Source organism: Thamnophis sirtalis, unplaced genomic scaffold (assembly GCF_051295495.1).
Source record: "Thamnophis sirtalis isolate CommonGarterSnake01/CBP01778 unplaced genomic scaffold, rThaSir2_p1.2 scaffold_7, whole genome shotgun sequence".
Taxonomy (NCBI): Eukaryota; Metazoa; Chordata; class Lepidosauria; order Squamata; family Natricidae; genus Thamnophis; species Thamnophis sirtalis.
In genome coordinates, this window is record NW_028261387.1 from 68,852,358 (window position 1) to 68,869,992 (window position 17,635).

A 17,635-nucleotide genomic window follows, 5' to 3' on the forward strand; every position below is an offset into this window, starting at 1 on the left:
GAACTCTGATCTCCATTTTCTTTATTTGATGAACATCCTCAATTTTTCCATCAAATTTTACTGTTCTATGATCTATGTTCTCCAATCTCTTCTCAATTTTCTCTGTTACTTCTAATAATTTTTGAATTTCAAACATAATCTTTGCAATGTTAAGGTTTCTTTTTCATGTTGTGCCATTCTTCCAACTTGTAAACACTGCCACTCTGGCATTCAAAACTTTTTATTAAATTTAAAGCAAGTTCATTTATAATCTTTCAAGATAAGGCTTTGTTTTCAGTCCACTCCAGCTGCCAATAAAGAACGTTCACGTTTTGTGAACAAGCTGAAGAACCTTGAAATGCAAAGTCAAATGATCAAAGAGACAAAAGAGAAGACAATATTTCCAAGCCTTCCAAGCCTCCAGCCTCCAAGTGGCAGTATTACTTTCTTTCCCTCTGTTATTACAGCCCTCTTTGTATTCCTTTTATATCTTCTTTATATTCCAGGCTTAAAGAAAACAAAATTCTTAAATGGAGAAAAAAAAAACCCATCCAATCCAGCATTATAAAAATAAGGTAATATTTTGATCCATAAGTATAAAAAAAAAAGAATATAAAAAATTGAAGAAGAAAAACTAATCCATTCAATTTAAAGAATAGGAAACATTTGCAAAAGTTCCATCCGTAAAAGAAAATTTAAAAAAATGATAGCACATTGTCTAATGTAGCTTAATTTTGCCACGTGTTCTCTTCTATTTTCAAATTTAAGTTAGCTTTAATTTTTTTGGGGGTAGTCTCTTTTATAATAATATGATTTCCTCACTAGATGGACAAACTTTCTCTTTCCATTTTCCTCCCTTTCCGGGGTTGTCCCAACTTCAATTTCAACTTCAATGGCTGCGCTTCTGTCGCCGGCAAAAAGAAATTATCCTGGATCAATCAGGGACTTTGTGGCATCTCTGAGATCAGCAGGATGTACTCTTCCCTGTCACCATCTCTTTGGGACAGTTTAGGTCCCAGAGGGCCGTCCAGTGGCAAAAGTATTGACTGTGATCTTGGAGCTCCAAGATAGCACGTCGTGTCGTCGTGACCTCATCTCCTCCTTTTTGTATTCAAAGCTTCTTGATTTTAATTGTCAATTTATTCATTCCTGCACATTCTAATATTTATTCATTTTCATATCTTTGTTTTTCCATTGTTGTGCAAACACAATTCCAGCAGCTGTTAACATGTGTAAAATTAAATATGTATTGTATTCCCTTTGAAATACTGAACAAAATATTACTGGTTTTAAATCCATATCTTGCTTTTCCATTGCTTCTAACCATGACACCATTAACTCTTGAATAGCTACTTGGTCTGTCCTAAGTACTGAACCTAATTCATATATTTCTTTTTTTTTAAAACATAGGAATAAATTTCAGAAAAAGAAATCTGTATTGCTCTGTGAATCTACCTATGACATTCATTCTTGATCTAACTTCTTAGATGAAAAACTATATCTTTCCTGTTTATTGGGGGACATCCTTCCTGAAAAGACTGTACATTGTTGGGTGAAAACAGAGGTCCCTTCTGTTACCTGTAGTGTAGTCCTCAGCTTACAACCACAATTGAGTCCAATATTCTTTTATTTCTTTTGCAATTAGTATTATTTAACAGGATGAAGAGGCAACAGAGTATGACCACTAGGACAGTCATGTTTCCTGTGTAAGTAGCTATTTTATTGCTTTGTGTGCTGGTTTCATCCTTAATGTGGTAGTGCATGCAATTAAAGTCTTCATTTCTGTGTCTCTTTGTGCAGGCCATTCATTGGAGCAAGGTGATCAGTCGGTGATGTTGAAGACTCACAAAAGGACAGTCATCTTCCTTTTCTATTATTTTGTGTGCTTGTTTCATGCTAATGTAGTGCATGCAATTGAATAGTTCATTTGTGTGTCTCTTCTTTGTGCAGGCCATTCATTGGGGTCAGTGATATTGAAGACTGGCAAGGACAGTCATATTCCTTCTGTAAATAGTTCTTTTATTGTTTTGTATGCTGGTTTCATCCTAATGAAGTGCATGCAAATTGAAGAGTTCATTTCTTCTTTGTGCAGGCCATTCACTGGAGCAAGTGTGGTCAGTGATGTAGAAGACTGGGAAGGACACTCATCTTCCTTCTGTAGGTAGCTCTTTTATTGTTTTCTGTACTTAATTTAATCTTATTTAATTAGTAAGTGCACAAAATAATAAATTTCCTTTTTTATATCTTCTTTTTGTAGATCATTCATTGGGGCAAATAATTCAGTGACATTGTCTTGGCAACTCCCACCTGGTCCCATGTCTGCCAAGCCACTCCCTCCAGGTCATATAATTGCCAAGCCACTCCCACCTGGTCACATGACTGCCAAGCCACTCCCACCTGGTCACATGGCTGGTAAGCCACTCCCACCTGGTCACATGGCTGGCAAGCCACTCCCACAAAACAGGCCATACCTTCAGAAGAGGTTCTAAATTCTTTTGAAACCCACCACTGTGCCTATCTCTAAACCTTTTCTCAACCTAGATCAGTCTCCTAAATAAAAGATAAGGATAATGGAAAGCTGCTGAGGAGATACCACAGCATGGTAATTTCATGGTTTAAAGAACAACATTGCAACGTTCAAATCTTCTTAGGATCGGAAAGCAGAAAGGGGAAAGAAAGAATGTTTGAGTTAGTATTACTATCATTTCCTCTGATCTCATTCCAGTGTCTACCAGCTACATAACAAAGCTTTTAGTTCTCTTATGGCATTCCATAATATATCCTAAAAACACTGTATTGCTATCAAACAAAAAATCAGTTTGAAGCAACTGAAGTGGAATTCAGTTTCATTAAATTATAGTCATTGTGAAAATTGAGCTTCCCACACCCTAAAAGAATATATTCATTTCATTGACTTGGTGTACATTTGTATTCTGCATGCTCTAGTAAACATTCTGCATACAATAACATCAGATCTGGACCATGAAAGTTGAACACATTCATTTGTTATGGTGGTTTACGTTAGGGATTATGTTAATTTTGCTACTACATATGTCAGTCCGGATTTCTGTTGTTCTAATTAATCAGAAGCAGTATTAGTGATGAGTCTGCTTATATATACTGAAGCCTTGTTCTCACAAATAATATTGATGTGATACACTCTACATGAAAAGGCTGTGTACTTCCCTTCATTGTTTTTATTTAAGTAGTGGCCAGAGAGTTATCTGACATGGATTCTTGTACTTGGATTTCTGCACAGAACAGCTGGCTGGACTCAGTGGCCTTAATTATCTCTTCAAACGTTACACATCTCAGTCTCTAACCAGTCTGAGTTTTCCATCCAAACATAGATCTAGTGACTATTGAAACTTTATGCCTTACAAAACTGCCAAAGTACTGTCAACGTAGTAACAAATTACAGCATTGTCTTCCAATTCCAAGCCCCATTGCATCCTGACCAACCATCTTAGCAAAAGGAGGAAATAATTTGGTTATTGCTTTGCTATGTTTTCACTTTCTACAATAAACCTCCTATGGCGTGTAATCCCATTCGAAGGGAATGTGTTCCTGACATAGCGAACTCTTCAATTTTCATTATAAAAATACATTATTTCAAATAGCTATTAAAATATAATCTTAATAGTACTGTCATTTTTTTCTCAAGCACAATTAATTACATTAATTGCTGAATGCCTGAAGTGAATTGTCATTTTCTTTTAAATGCAATGCTTCATTCAAATTTACAGGAAAAATGAGGAAAGAACTGAGGAAACAGTATCATGATTATAAATATCTGGTTTTAAAATAAAAAATATTTCATTCACATTTTAGAATAGTATTGTTTAGACCAGTGATGGCGAACCTTTTTCTTATGTCATGCCACAATTGTGTGCTCACACGGTATCATGTGCGCACATGTGCCCACACCAATTCAATCCTCCCTTCCTATCTGTGCATGCGCGCACAACCCACCCACCGCACATGTGCGTATGACCCCTCTTCAGGCTTCAGAGCAAGGATGGTTTCCTGCTAGTTCTAACCTCTTCTATAGAAGAGGTTCCACAAATCTACAGTGCCGTTTAGAACCAGTTCCAGCTCCCTCCCCCTGCCCATCTGGACATCATCAATGAAGAACAAGAGGAGGAATTCTGGGAGTTGAAGTCCACAAGTCTTAAAGATGTCAAGTTTGAACACCTCTAGGGTTTTTTTTTCTGAAGGGTTAGGGGTGCAAGGTTCTTGTAACTTGACAGCTTTAAGACTCGTGTGCTTCAAATGCCAGAGTTTCTGAGCCAACATTTTGGTTGCTAAGCAAGAGTGTCGTTAAGTGAGTTTCACCACATTTTACAAGTTGGCCACACCCATCCAGTCACATGACTACCAAGCCACTTCCACTCGGTCACATGGCTAGCAAGCCACTCCCACAAAGCAGGCCACACCTACAGAAGAGGTTCTAATTTTTTTTGAAACCAACCACTGCTTCAGATGCTTTCCTAAAGCCTGGGGAGGGTAAAAATGGCCTCCTCCAGCCCTCCAGAAGTTGGAAACAAATCATTTCTGAACTTCCGGTTAGCCCATTGGGACTGTCATTCAGAAATGAACTTCTGGTTGGCCTGTTTTGCCTGCTTTTTTCCCTCCCAGCCTCCAGAGGCTTTCCTCCAGAAGGCCAAAAATCAGCTGACCGGTGCATGTGCTGATGGCTGGCATGTCAGAAAACATGGTTCCGTGTGCCACCTGGGACACGTGTGCCATAGATTCGCCATCATGGATTTAGACTCTCCAACATTTGTGTTGAAAGTAGGATGATTATAAACCCTTAAGAATCCATTCTTCTGCATAAAGAAGAAAAGTCACTAACGCACATGAAAAAGAAATTAAACATAAACCATCTAGCCCAAAGAGCAATTCAGCACCTAGAAAATGGAGATTCTTTCTAGCTAATATGTATCAGATATTACCCCAAGAGTTCCAGATGAGGTATTTACATGCTAAATTAAAAACATCATTAGAACTTTTTGGGGAGTCCCTTTAAATCAATGTTATCTCCAATGTTGACCAGTTCCTGAAGTGAGATTTGGAAGTGGTTTCTCATTGCCTATTTCCTAAAGCTTACAGAGGACCTGGTCCCATGTCACCCAGCTGGCTTTCTGCCCATACAGGACTAGAACTAACAATGTATTCATTTCCAGGATAATATTTTAACCACCATAACAAACTGGGTCTCTTAGTTCCTGGAATATTTCACTGTACTTGATCTGTGGAATTACGACAAATAAAGAGATTTTTAACTTTGATGAAGATAATAAAAAAGCCCACAACTGGCGAGTTGGAGGCTGCACCATCTCTTTATTATATGAGCTGTTTTTACCACAGGGACAAATGATGAAAGATCCTCACAGCTGTCCTGTCTGCTTCTCATCTTTCCTAGAGTTATTTAAATAAAGTCTGTGAGACTCTGCATCATCAGACTTTCTCTGTTTAAGAGAAAAAGTTTCTCCTTCCTTCTGCCAAGGATTCACACACAAATGGATTGTGTTTGCAAAATGCAGAACAGGCATGAGTACGAAATTTATCCTGCTTTGGGCAATAAAAGCAGCCTCAATATAAACATATAAATATCTACTCAAATATACTACTAATTAGTTCTTGTGTTTGTTGTGTAATATTGGCATGATTCAAAACAAACTAATCCAAATCCATCCGGTGTTTAATATTGGAAATAATTTAAAGATCAGACTGACGATCCATTCCTATCTCAGCTGTTCAGTTATTTTCATTTTAAATCTTACACTCTCCATGATAAAACTATATAATTAAATTGAGTATCTTTATTTTATATCTGTCACTTGTCAGCTTGTTTCTTTAACTACTTTTAAAATGTTTTATGTTGGTTTCTTTTGTTACTAGTAACCTATGTCTTATCAACATCCTTTTCTGTCACATCATCTACCACTTGACTAATACTTATCCATCTACATACATACATACGTACGTACATACGTACGTACATACGTACGTACACACACACATATATACGTACATACATAGCAATCTGTGTGTGTTAATGCCTTCATGAACATGACTTTGTCATCCCCTTCTTTATGAATTGAATGAATTGCAAGAAAGAGAGGGGAAGGGAGGAAGGAGATGCAAAATTTTAAAATGAATTAATTATGGGCAATTAATGAGAAATTAATTTTCTCAAGGGACACATTAGAAACTGGCACTGCTGTGGACAGCCACCACCACTCTTCCCTGACATTCCCCCCCTTCCACCACCACAGTCGGACAGGGGCAGTCAAAGGGATAGATGTGGCTTGTGGGCCGTAAAATTACTGTCAACCCTGAAGCTGGCCTGGCTGATGCCATTGTGGAGCTTCAGTGAGGCCACACAGGAGTTGAGGGATAGGAAGGTGTGGGTGGGGATTAGAGGTAGTTGGGGTTGTAGTAAAAAAAATACCAAAGAAAAGAAAGATGGGTTGATGAGATTATGCATTGATTTTAGAAGTATTAATGCAGTCTGCATGGAAAACACCTACCCATTGACTGATTGTTTGGAATTGGAGTGGGGAGAACCTTCAGTCATATAAATAAATATTGATGTCTACATTCTAAAAGTGGCCCTGAGAATGCTGAGGGGTTTTGTCTATTACTTGGAACCCACATCTGCTGTATAAGATAAATTTCAAACATGAAGCACATAGAAAAATATTAAGGTCATCCACATAATTTTGAAAAATCTTTTAACACGCATGTAGTCAATATAATTTTAGATATTCGAATGTCCCTTCTAAAAATTATGGGATATATGAATTATGTTACATATATTAAATTATGTGAACAATTCATCCATTTTATTCTGCCTCAGTGGTATAAAAAGCACCATATTCAGCTGTATGATTCCCTGAGGGGTCAGCTGGCTAGACAAACACTTGTACTTCAATTTTTGTAAATTGGATTTACTGGTCATGAAAGTTCAATTTACTAGTGACTGTAAGAATGGACATTATAATTAGACTCTATCTGGGACTGAATATAACCTTGAGAGGATGTGAATTATTTATTTTTAATTTAAAAAAAATGTATATGCTGCCCTTCAAGACAGGCTTTCATAGGCTGGCATATAACATTCTCAAATTTCAATTTAAAAATATCTCAAGCAAACCAAACAGTACAAACAAAGATAACAGAAATATATTAGATTTTGAAAATCCATTGCAAAGAAATCATTCATTAAATGACCTCAGAGAATAACAACATGTTTGCCTGGCTCCTGAAGGGCAGTAGGAAAAGGCATAGGTCACTGGAGAGAAAATTCTGAGCCATGTGGCCATCAGTGAGAGGCCCACACCTCAGCATGGAGACACTTTCAATATTGGTTTGAGGATGTGGCTAGGAACTTATGAGAAGAGGAGTTTCAACAGCAATGACGTGCGGTGAGGTTTATGGCTGGTGAGGCACTGACACAGGAGTTTCAATTTTTTTTAGACTTGTAGACTTCAACTCCCAGAATTCCACAGCCAGGCATGCTCAGTTCCAATTTAAAGTGACAGCATTTGTTTGTCTCCTTTGCGAAAAAGTTTTACTTCATTCTTTTTCTTCTCCCTCCTCCTCCTTCCTCCCCCTCTCCCTCCCTTCCCCCTCTCTCAAACAGACACATGCACACAGAGAAGTTGGATCCCTCTCTGACTCACTCACTCTGAAACAAACACAAACACAGAAGTTGGATTGTATATATTTTCCAATCGCTTGAAAGCAGCTCCTCTCCCATACCCCCCCTATTCCCCTTCCTATCCGAGCCTTTGATTGCAGGTGGAGCCACGTTGCCTTTTCAAACGTGTAATCAGTGAAGTTGGGCTTATATATTTTTATCCAACTGTGTGTGTATGTGTGTGTGTATGTGTGTGTGTGTGTGTGTTTGTTTGTTTGTTTGAAAAGGCAACGTGACTCTGCATGCAAACTTTTTGAATTCCTCTCCCTCCCTCCGACCCACACCTACCTTTTCCAGCTGTTTCAGAGAGGATTTCAATTCTGCTCTTGCCTGCCATCATGAAAAGAAAAAAAAATGTAAAAGGAAAAAGGCATGAGCTGAGGCCAGGCTGAGCTAGTTGCTGCCAGAGCCTCTAAAAAGCCTCTAAAAAAATTCCTCTACAGGAGGCACGATGTGCCTCATCTACGTCAGGAATTTTTTGGCTTTTAACCCTTGCTTAGCTCTGCTCGAGTGATCATAAAGTCAGACTAGATGAGGCACCTCGTTCTCCTGCTGCCTCCTGTAGAGGGTACTTTTTTAGAGGCTTTTTTAAACAGTTAAGCACTAAGCAGAGTCATCCATGGTGATTCTGGCAGCAACTAGCTTAGCCTTTTTCCTTTTACATTTTTTTTCTTTTCATGATGACAGTGGTGAGGCTCTGCCTCCCCTGCCTCCCCTGACTGCACGTCCCTGTTCAACAGACATTGGAATGGTAAGCCATGTAGACAATTAAGAACTAATACCAATAAGTTATGTTAAGATAGGAAGCAAACAATTATACACACCGGTCTAAAAGAGTCAAACATTAATTTTCACTCAGTATGCTTTCTGTCTTAGCTTCTACTGAGGTTTCTATGTTGCGTTTTTCTAGGATGTGTTATCTTCATTAAAAGGGAACAACATGGGAAATCTGGCATTTCACAGGTGGAGAAGCCAAGATGCTTCCATTATGGAAAGACCAAATACAGATCCTATTACTTGCAATTCTGATATGGATAACTTGGATCAGGGAAGTTTGCAAAATTAATCAAAAAAGTTAGTGGAAGCTAAAACATGAAGATATATTTTTCTGTGTGTGATTTTGTTGTACAAAAGAGGATGGGTACCTATTGCATTATTATGGCTGTCATCATGACTTTTTTTTTTTTACATCCCAAGGCATTCCTTTCGGTTTCCATATATACAATGCATCCACAAGTAACTCTGATAAGGATTTAGCATTTTTGCATATATTAAAATGCTTATGTGAGTAACCTAAATTCTCCATAGTCTTTCTCATAGAACATACAGTACAACATATATAACAAAGAAATGAAGTTGGGATTGTGAGTTCAATCTAGTTTACCAGGAAAAGAACATTTATAAATGTATAGCAGGGCTTTCTTCATATGCTGGGAATCTTGCTTTTTTAGAGTCTAATGCACAAGAAACAATTAAAGTGTACAGTTGTAGATTCTTTCTTGGATTTTGCAGTATCAGACACTGTGTTGTCTCCTATTACAAAGATGTGCAATGAGGATCAATATTTCATCAGAAGTGTTTCCACTTAGAATCATAGGGCTGGAAGGACCCTAGAGGTCTTCTTGTCCAATCTCCTGCCCAAGGCAGGAGTCCTTATATCATCCCAGACAAATGGTTGTCCAATCTTTTCTTGAAAACCCCCAGCAATGGAGCACGTACAATTCTGAGAGGCAAGCTGTTCCACTGATTAATCATTCTCAGCATCAAGCAATTCCTCCTTATTTCCAAGTCGGATCTTCTCTGACACGCTTCTACCCATTGCTTCTTATCCTGCCCTCAAGTGCTATGGAGAATAAATTGTTCCTCACTTCCCTGTGACAGTATTGGAAAACTGCTATCAGGGCTCCCCTAAGCAGACAAGAACTAGTATATTTTTAGAAATATTTCTGTGTCAGTTTGACTCCCAGAATTCTCTGCAAAACATAGCACTTTATCTAAGCTATCCCTGCTTGCCACCCAATAGATTACATCCAACATAAATTCTTTTGCCGACAGAAAAGGAGATGTCTTTCATCACTACCTAACACCTCCAGCAGTACTGCAAGCTCTAGAAGTCCTCCTTGGCATTCCCCATGGGGTTCTCATCCATTTTGTAAATGCTGTTATAGACAGCCAAGTTTATTTTGCTGCCATACATAAATATCTAAAGAAAAGTCAAGTCTCGTTTTTTTTCCCTAGCTCAACTTTATAAACATGTTCATTAGTTTTCTTGGCAAGAATACAGAAGTATTTTTTTCAAAAAGTAGAAAAGCCTGTACACATAAACTTCAACTTCTTTAGTGTCTGTTCAAAGTTATAACAGCACTGAAAAAAATGACTTATGACCATTTTTCACATTTTTGACCGTTGCAACATCCCCATGATCACCTGATCAAAATTCAGACTCTTGGTAGCTGACTCATATTTACGACAGTTGCAGTGTCTTGGGGTCATGTGATCACCTTTTTGTGATCTTCTGACAAGCAAAGTTAATGGAGAAGCCAGATTCACCTAAAAACTGTGTCACTAACTTAACAACTGCAGTGATTTAACAACTGTGGCAAGAAAGATTGTAAAGTGGGGCAAAATTTACTTAACAAATGTCTCATTTAACAACAGAAATGTTGGGTGAAATTGTGTTCATAAATCAAGGACTACCTGTATTATAATTTCTCCTGGTAATTTTTATAACACCAGATTATCCAAATTCACATTGTAAATACTTTAATTACATTAAAGTATTTAGTTCATAGAGGGTTTTTTTTCTTTTGCTTTTAATTGAACATCTTTTGTAGAGATGTAACTTGCTATTTAAGAACTGTTATCCTAGTGGCAATGATGCTGTCTGAATTTAACTTTAAAATAGATATGCTGCATTTCTCATCTTGTAATCCAAAATACTCTGGTCTACAGTATAAAATACACAATGGAGAATGTCTGCTGCACAGATTGCTAGTTGCAACAAACAGTGGAAGCTTTTCAGTGACATGCACAAAGATCCACCGAGACTCAGCTGAAAGCATTCAACTCAGTTTCTTCCTTTGACCCAAACCACTTTGGAAAATCATGTTTCCAGATGTGAAAGGCTCAGCACATTAACCTTGCTGCAAACCCCCAACCTTCTGCCATCTGCTTTTATAGCAGATGCATTTCAATAGAACTACTGTAGCCATATGAGAGACTAAAAATCAACACAATACACAAGATCATATTCCATTTTCAAACGTCTTTCACTTGGTGTAACAACTGAACCTTTAAAGAAAACTGCAGGTAGGAAATAAGGTGGAATTTTACTATTCACATGTCATCTCTTCTTGCCAGAATATAGGAATTAAACCAGGTGTAACAAGCAAGAGATTCTAGTCTTCATTTTGGCTTCCTGATTAAAATCAATAATTGCAATTAATTGTGGCAATAAAACTAATATGGAAGTTTTTTATTTCTACATGGCTACATTCCACAGAGAAAGACAAAGAGAGATGACATAAATCCAAATAAATACTATTTTATTCTCATAATGCTAAATCATAGCATTTTAAGAACTTGGGACTATAAATTTCCTGAAAGAATGCATCCCAACATACACAGGATATGTAATGCCTATCCTCCACTCACCAGAATTCCTACTACAATGAAAAAAAAAAAAAAAAAAACCACAACCCCGGCTATATCTGATCAATAGGACTGAATCACATCTGAATTCAGGCAAAGTGAAGACTATATGCAGATTTGCAGTGGACTTCATCATGTATGCAGTAATTGCACTTCAATCTCAAATTGGTGAAGACATACCAGGATGAGAATATATTTGCTCTTAAGATTTGTGACATCAATTTTATCTCAGCTCTTCTGTAGTATGTTTGCATTGACATATCACTATAAATCATTCTCATTTCATAACTAGGATTTATTTATATATCTACTACTATGCCATCAATTACAAGCAAAGGTAAAGAGCATGCATTTTATTTGGTACAAGCATCAGGGTATTTGAGTTAACGAGTTGTAAGACACCAGTATTACAAATCCTTACACTACAATATTCCTCACAGGTGAAACCAATGCAGAACTGTCCACTCAAACACTCCAATCCTTTTAGCCCAGTGACAACATGCCATAATAATTAACACTCAAAAACAAACTATAAAATTGATCATAGGGATAGAAGCAGAGGTTGTATTCAGCAGGTTCTGACCAGTTCTGGAGAACTGGTAGTGGAAATTTTTAGTAGTTCAGAAACTAATAAATACCACCTCTGACAGGCCTCTCCCCATCTAAGCTCTACCTCCTGAGTCCCAGTTTATCAGGAGGAAATGGGGATTTTGCAGTAACCTTCCCCTGGAGTGAAGTGGGAATGGAGATTTTACAGTATCCTTCCCCTGCCACAGCCACCAAGCAATGCCCACCAAGCCATGCCCACCAAGCCACACCAGATCACCAAACCACGCCTACAGAACTGATAGTAAAAAAATTTGAATCCCACTACTGGATAGAAGGGATAGAAGAAGTACAGCTTGAGACATCCATCCTATCTTACCTCATAGAGGGTAATTATTCCATTGGTTTCATTTGGTGGCTTCCACTGAACATAGATCTTCTCCTCAAAGGGTCCTCCCTGAATAGATTCAAGGGGAACAGTTCCAGGAACTAAAAATAAAATGAAAACTTTGTAAATCATAATATTTCTTTTTTTCCCCTCTCTAAGCTAACATCATAATGTTCACTCCAATTTCTGACAAAATATTATGCATTTTTTCTCAAACCAAGTACAAATTTCTCTGCCACAATAATACAAGTGAATTGTCCTCCCTTAATAATAGTAATTGAGACCCGAATTTCCAATGCTAAGTGACACAATCATAAAGTACAATATCACGTGACTGCATCACCTGACCATTAATTTGTAACCTTCTGCTAGATTGCCCATTGACTACTTGTAGACAAGTAGAAAAGAAGATTGTAAATGACAATCATGTAACCCGAGGGACACTGAAATTGAAATAAGTGTGAGGATTCATTGTAACTACTATTCATTCAGCACCATTACAAGTTTGAATGGTTACTGAATAAGTGTTCATTAAGCAAGGATGTTCGATAGTGACATGTTAAAATAAAACTGAAGTACTTGATTTTGTTTGCATTCTATTAACTAGGTCAGTGATCCCCAACCTTTACAGTTTTGTGGATCGGTGGCGGTGGCGGTGGCAGGGCAGAGAGGGGATGGTTTCTCAGAAACAATGGACAAATGCACTTTCACGCACAGCTCCATTTGCATATGCAGAACAGGGGTGACTTCTGGCTTCTGCTAATGCCGGTTCACTCAGGGATGCACTTTGGGTGCACACGCTTGATGCGTGCTATGGGTGTATGCACAATAGTAAAAAAAGGCTTCTGCCCTTGTGCAGAAGAAAAATAACAAGATAGAACCAGTTCGGGGGCGTGGCAGGCTGAGTTACTACCTACTTGGCTGAACCAGTCTGAACTTGTAGGAACCCACCTCTGATACTGCAGGCACGCATGTCTGCCACTTGCACAAATGGAATTTTGCACAATCACACGTGTGCCCACTGCTAACATACACAGCCCAGGGTCGGGGTCCCTTGAACTAGTTTACTGTTGTGGCCCAGCAGCTGCTGGCTGAGCTGTTGGTGGATTCTGACAGCGATGAACATTATGGGACTGCTCTGGAGGATGAAGAAGATTCTGGAGGGTGTTTGGAGTCAGAGCAGGGACTAGAGAGGCCTGTTGGCCACCAGGTGGCATTTGAGTCAGGGAGCAGTGAGGTAGAACAGAGGGAGGTTGTCCCTGATATGCATGTGCATAGAGCTGAGAAGAGAAGGGAGCAATTGTGGAGAAGACATCATAGAAGGAAATAGGGACAGGTGGCTACTGTTGTGACCTGTCCCAAAGAGTTTATAGGTGGAGCGATGGGAGGGAATCTTTGTAGGAAGCAACAGTCCACTTTACTAGCCATTGAGAAAGCATTCCGTAAGTCTAATCTTGGTTTCTTGATGATAGCGTTCTAGGCTCCTAGCCAAGGAGTAGCTTTATCTCCGTCATTAGTCGTGGCAGACAGCCAAGCCTGTGTCAGCATATTCATTATAATCACAGGACAGAACAGTTGCTCACTTCAATAAAGATATAGCTCCTCTCTGAGAGAGATGGGCAGTTTAGAAATATGAAATATAAATAAATATATTTAATCAACATATAGATCTTTAATTCTTTTCCTTCTCTTGAACCCTTACCCTCCTGGAAGAATGGCCTATTAAATAAATAACCAGTAAATAGCAGTAAGGATTAACTACTGCTATTCAGATGCCTGTTTAGCACATTATCTATTAATCTGAAATCTCTTTTTTAAAAATTCAGTAATCATCAACTTTGACAGGCCCTTGAACATAAATTAATTCTTAAGCACCCTTTAAGCATACTCACCTGAAAACTTTTGACACATATTTAGAGAAGACAACCAGAATCTCCCAAAACATATAGTTATTGATTTTGTTAAGATGTAATCAGAACAAATCCTCCAGGAAGCAAAATGGGAAGTTTCATTAAGTTTAGTATTAGCTACAATTTTAGCCTGCAACAATTTTCAGAGGTTTATTTTACCAATATTAAATTATAATCTACTGTTGGAATGAGCTGTGAAACATATTGGTTGAATTTTTTATCTACCAGTAAAATCTTACTTTAAGCAGTTTTTTAAATTTCCTTTCTTCCCCCAAACAATTTAAATAGTAAGAACTTTATTTCTTACCGTCCTCTTCTGTTTGCACCACCAATTCCTCACTCTCCATCTTGCCCTCTGGATTTGAAAGCGCCAACCTCAATCGGATGGTCATGAAGGGTCGTAATCCTCGCAACGTGTAATGTGACGATGTTTGAATTAGTTCCTCTGCTTCATATTTCTGCTGGTTGAATATATACTGGTAATGAACCGTCAAGTTATAGCTGTGGCAACGAGTCACAACATAACCAAAAGGCTCCCACTGCAAAGTCAACTGACGTGATCGGATGTCTACAACCTCTACATTCTGAGGACCATGGACTGGATCTGTGGAGAAAAAATATGTAATGCTTTAGCTGATGAAAAATGAAAGCATCTGGTGGATTTGGATGTGAACACTGGACAGAGAAACTGGCCAGCTTCATATATCTTATCTGGAACAAGTGTCTTTGATAATAACAACTGATACCCTTAACACTTCAAAGCTATAACATTGCAAAGTACTTTGCACAGGGCTGCTTTGAAGATTGCCAAGAAACTGCATTTGATATAGAATGTTAGAGTCCATTTGCTGATGTTTAAGAACTAATGTGGCCTTATAACAACAAATTAGCAAGCATTGCATTGGCTGCTGATAGATTTCTGAGAACAATTCAAAATGCTGGTTTTTCAGCTTTTTATGCTTTGGATCTTAAGTAACTTCTACTTCAAACAGAATTTTATTATATTTTCATTGTGCAAAAGGATAATTAAGGTACCTCCATCTTAGAAGCTCGGGAGGACAAAGGAAATTTTCTTCACTATACTTCCTGTTCTTATGAATAGCTTCCCCAACCCCCAGAGTTTGGCTGGTACTCATTTTGATGAGTTTTTGCAAACCATGAGAAAGATATTTGCTGTATTTGATATTTAATTTGTTCCCATTCGATTGGGTGTCAGTTGAGGTTACTAAATGTAGTATTTATGTTTGTGATTGTTTTATAAATTAGCTACTTTGGTTTATAAATTCATACATTTATTTATATGATTGATATAGCCACTCATCCCACATAATACATACTGGGAGGCTTATAAGGTTAAAACAATGCATTTCTTATACGTAAAGCACTAGTGGCCATGTCTTAAATATAACATCTTTAAAAAAAAAAAAAAACTGATTGAATTGGTTACATGCAACTGTTGTGCAAAATTCAACCCGATAATTTCATGTTTTGATCTACATGACCCTTCCCTGAGGGAACTAAGAGAAAGGTATCACCATAACACATTAAGAGTAACCTAAACATTATTGAGCTACATCTCACATGTAGAAAAAACCCAACATCTACAGAACTTCCTATATACAAAGCTGTTTATGAAATGAACTTCTGCATTAGGGAAAAAAATGCATTAATTGGTGGACATCAATTTTATGTTGTTTGTTGCTGTTTCTCTCCCCCCTCCATCCCTTCATATTACCAAAAAGCAGCCTGTTCTACTCTCATAATCTTTTGCCACTTTTGCATCCTTCACTAAAGAAACATCATGCTTCTTCATTCACCCAGTTCCTTTTTAAAAAGAAATACAGCTTTTCTTAATAAATACAGCTTTTCAAAATAAATAAACATTCTATTCAAATGCTCAGTATTTATTATTTCCATTAATGCCTAGAGCTTCAAATGACCTAATGATCCTTTTTTTTAAAAGGGTCTCTTTTTCAGTGATCCCTAAATGCCACTTAGCAGATTGTTTCCGCAGATCATATTAATAATTGAAAATCAGCACTATCACTAACCTATAGATTAATGTCCATCCACAACAACCTATGATGCTACCTGTTCATATTTTCTGACATGCATTTTATCTTTTTCATTCATAATTAAACCAACACTTTTATTTCCATTGAAATATTCAACTACATTTCATTCCACAAGATTAGATCTCCTTCATTCTAATCTATTGTATCCTTCCCTTTGTCCACATTTCACATAACCTACTTTCATATCCTTCATTTCATCCTTTAATTCATGTCTTTATCATTTACATTTGCATTTCATATATCACTGATGCAAAGTGTGCAGTAAACTGTTAAAACCATAGATGTCATGGCACTAGTTAATCAAAGTATTCGTACACTATTTAGCAAGACAGAAAAAAATGGCCTAGGTTAGTAACCTCAGTTCCACCCATACAATAAAGGAAGTTCAAGTCAGTTTTGGTACAGCTTGTTTGGTGTATCAGAAATGAAAACATAACCCAACTTTTACCCCAAGCATTTCAAATTCAGCAACCATTATAAAAGCCAACATAATGTTGGCACCTAACCAAGTAGTAGGTAGATGTAGTATGCTGACCTACCTTCAGGAAACAAAACAAAAACTATTCTGCTAATTTGTTCATAAATAAGGAGTAGATCCTTTGAGCAATGCTGCACTGTTTCTATCTATTGATGCCTTCTATTTTAATAAAATCTATATTGTCACATTTATTTTAAATGTGTTATTTTTTTTAACAAAAAATGATTCAACAGCCAAAACGTTTAAAATTATTTCTCACGTGGAGGTGAAGCAGTTTGTATTGGTGAGACCATTTTAAGAAATATGGAGATTATTCTTTATTTTAAGATATACATCAAGGACCTTAAAGTTTCATTCTAATTAGTTTTGGACTTGCATTAATCTGTGGTTTGTTATACCATGGTTTGCTGAATAAACCACAATTGTTTTATTACAGAGAGTATGTCAAAAACACTAGTTTATATTCTGTAACACTAGTTTTGCAAAATGTGTTATGCCTAAATTAAACAAAGTGCAATACTATTGTAGTAACAAATTACCAGATTTGAGTTAGTAATCAGAATGTAAAATTGGATTAATAATTGTTTTGCATTCTGTGCTAACCAGAAATGGTGACTATTTCAGATTTGCTTGCCATATGTACTATAGATAACCTTAAACTTTAGAGTCACATCAGACAGAAGAGAAAATAGCAGTGGATTAACCAAGTTGTTTAACATCTTTTTAAAGTTTGCTATCCAATTGTTAGATGGCCTTCAACCAATGTAGTATATGTTAAAATCTGTCATCTGCAATAAATCATCCTTTAATCAATAAAACTGGTTTATCCATGCACCCAAGCTTTAGGAATTTCAAATCCTGATTTGTTTGAAATAAGGTTCAAGATTTTCAGTTTTATTC

The 17,635-nt window shown here is 37.2% G+C and overlaps 1 protein-coding gene across 4 annotated transcripts in view; it reads right to left on the minus strand.

Annotated features, from left to right (window-relative positions):
• Window positions 1-17,635, minus strand: part of PTPRT (protein tyrosine phosphatase receptor type T) — a 631,119-nt gene that overhangs the window by 163,404 nt on the left and 450,080 nt on the right. For all 4 annotated transcript variants that reach the window (XM_087720360.1, XM_087720361.1, XM_014067162.2 and 1 more), the window contains exons 8-9: window positions 14,490-14,786; window positions 12,264-12,373 (exon numbers count right to left, since the gene is read on the minus strand). In XM_087720360.1, the coding sequence (XP_087576486.1) occupies window positions 12,264-12,373; window positions 14,490-14,786 (407 nt within the window). The remainder of the gene's footprint in view (window positions 1-12,263; window positions 12,374-14,489; window positions 14,787-17,635) is intronic.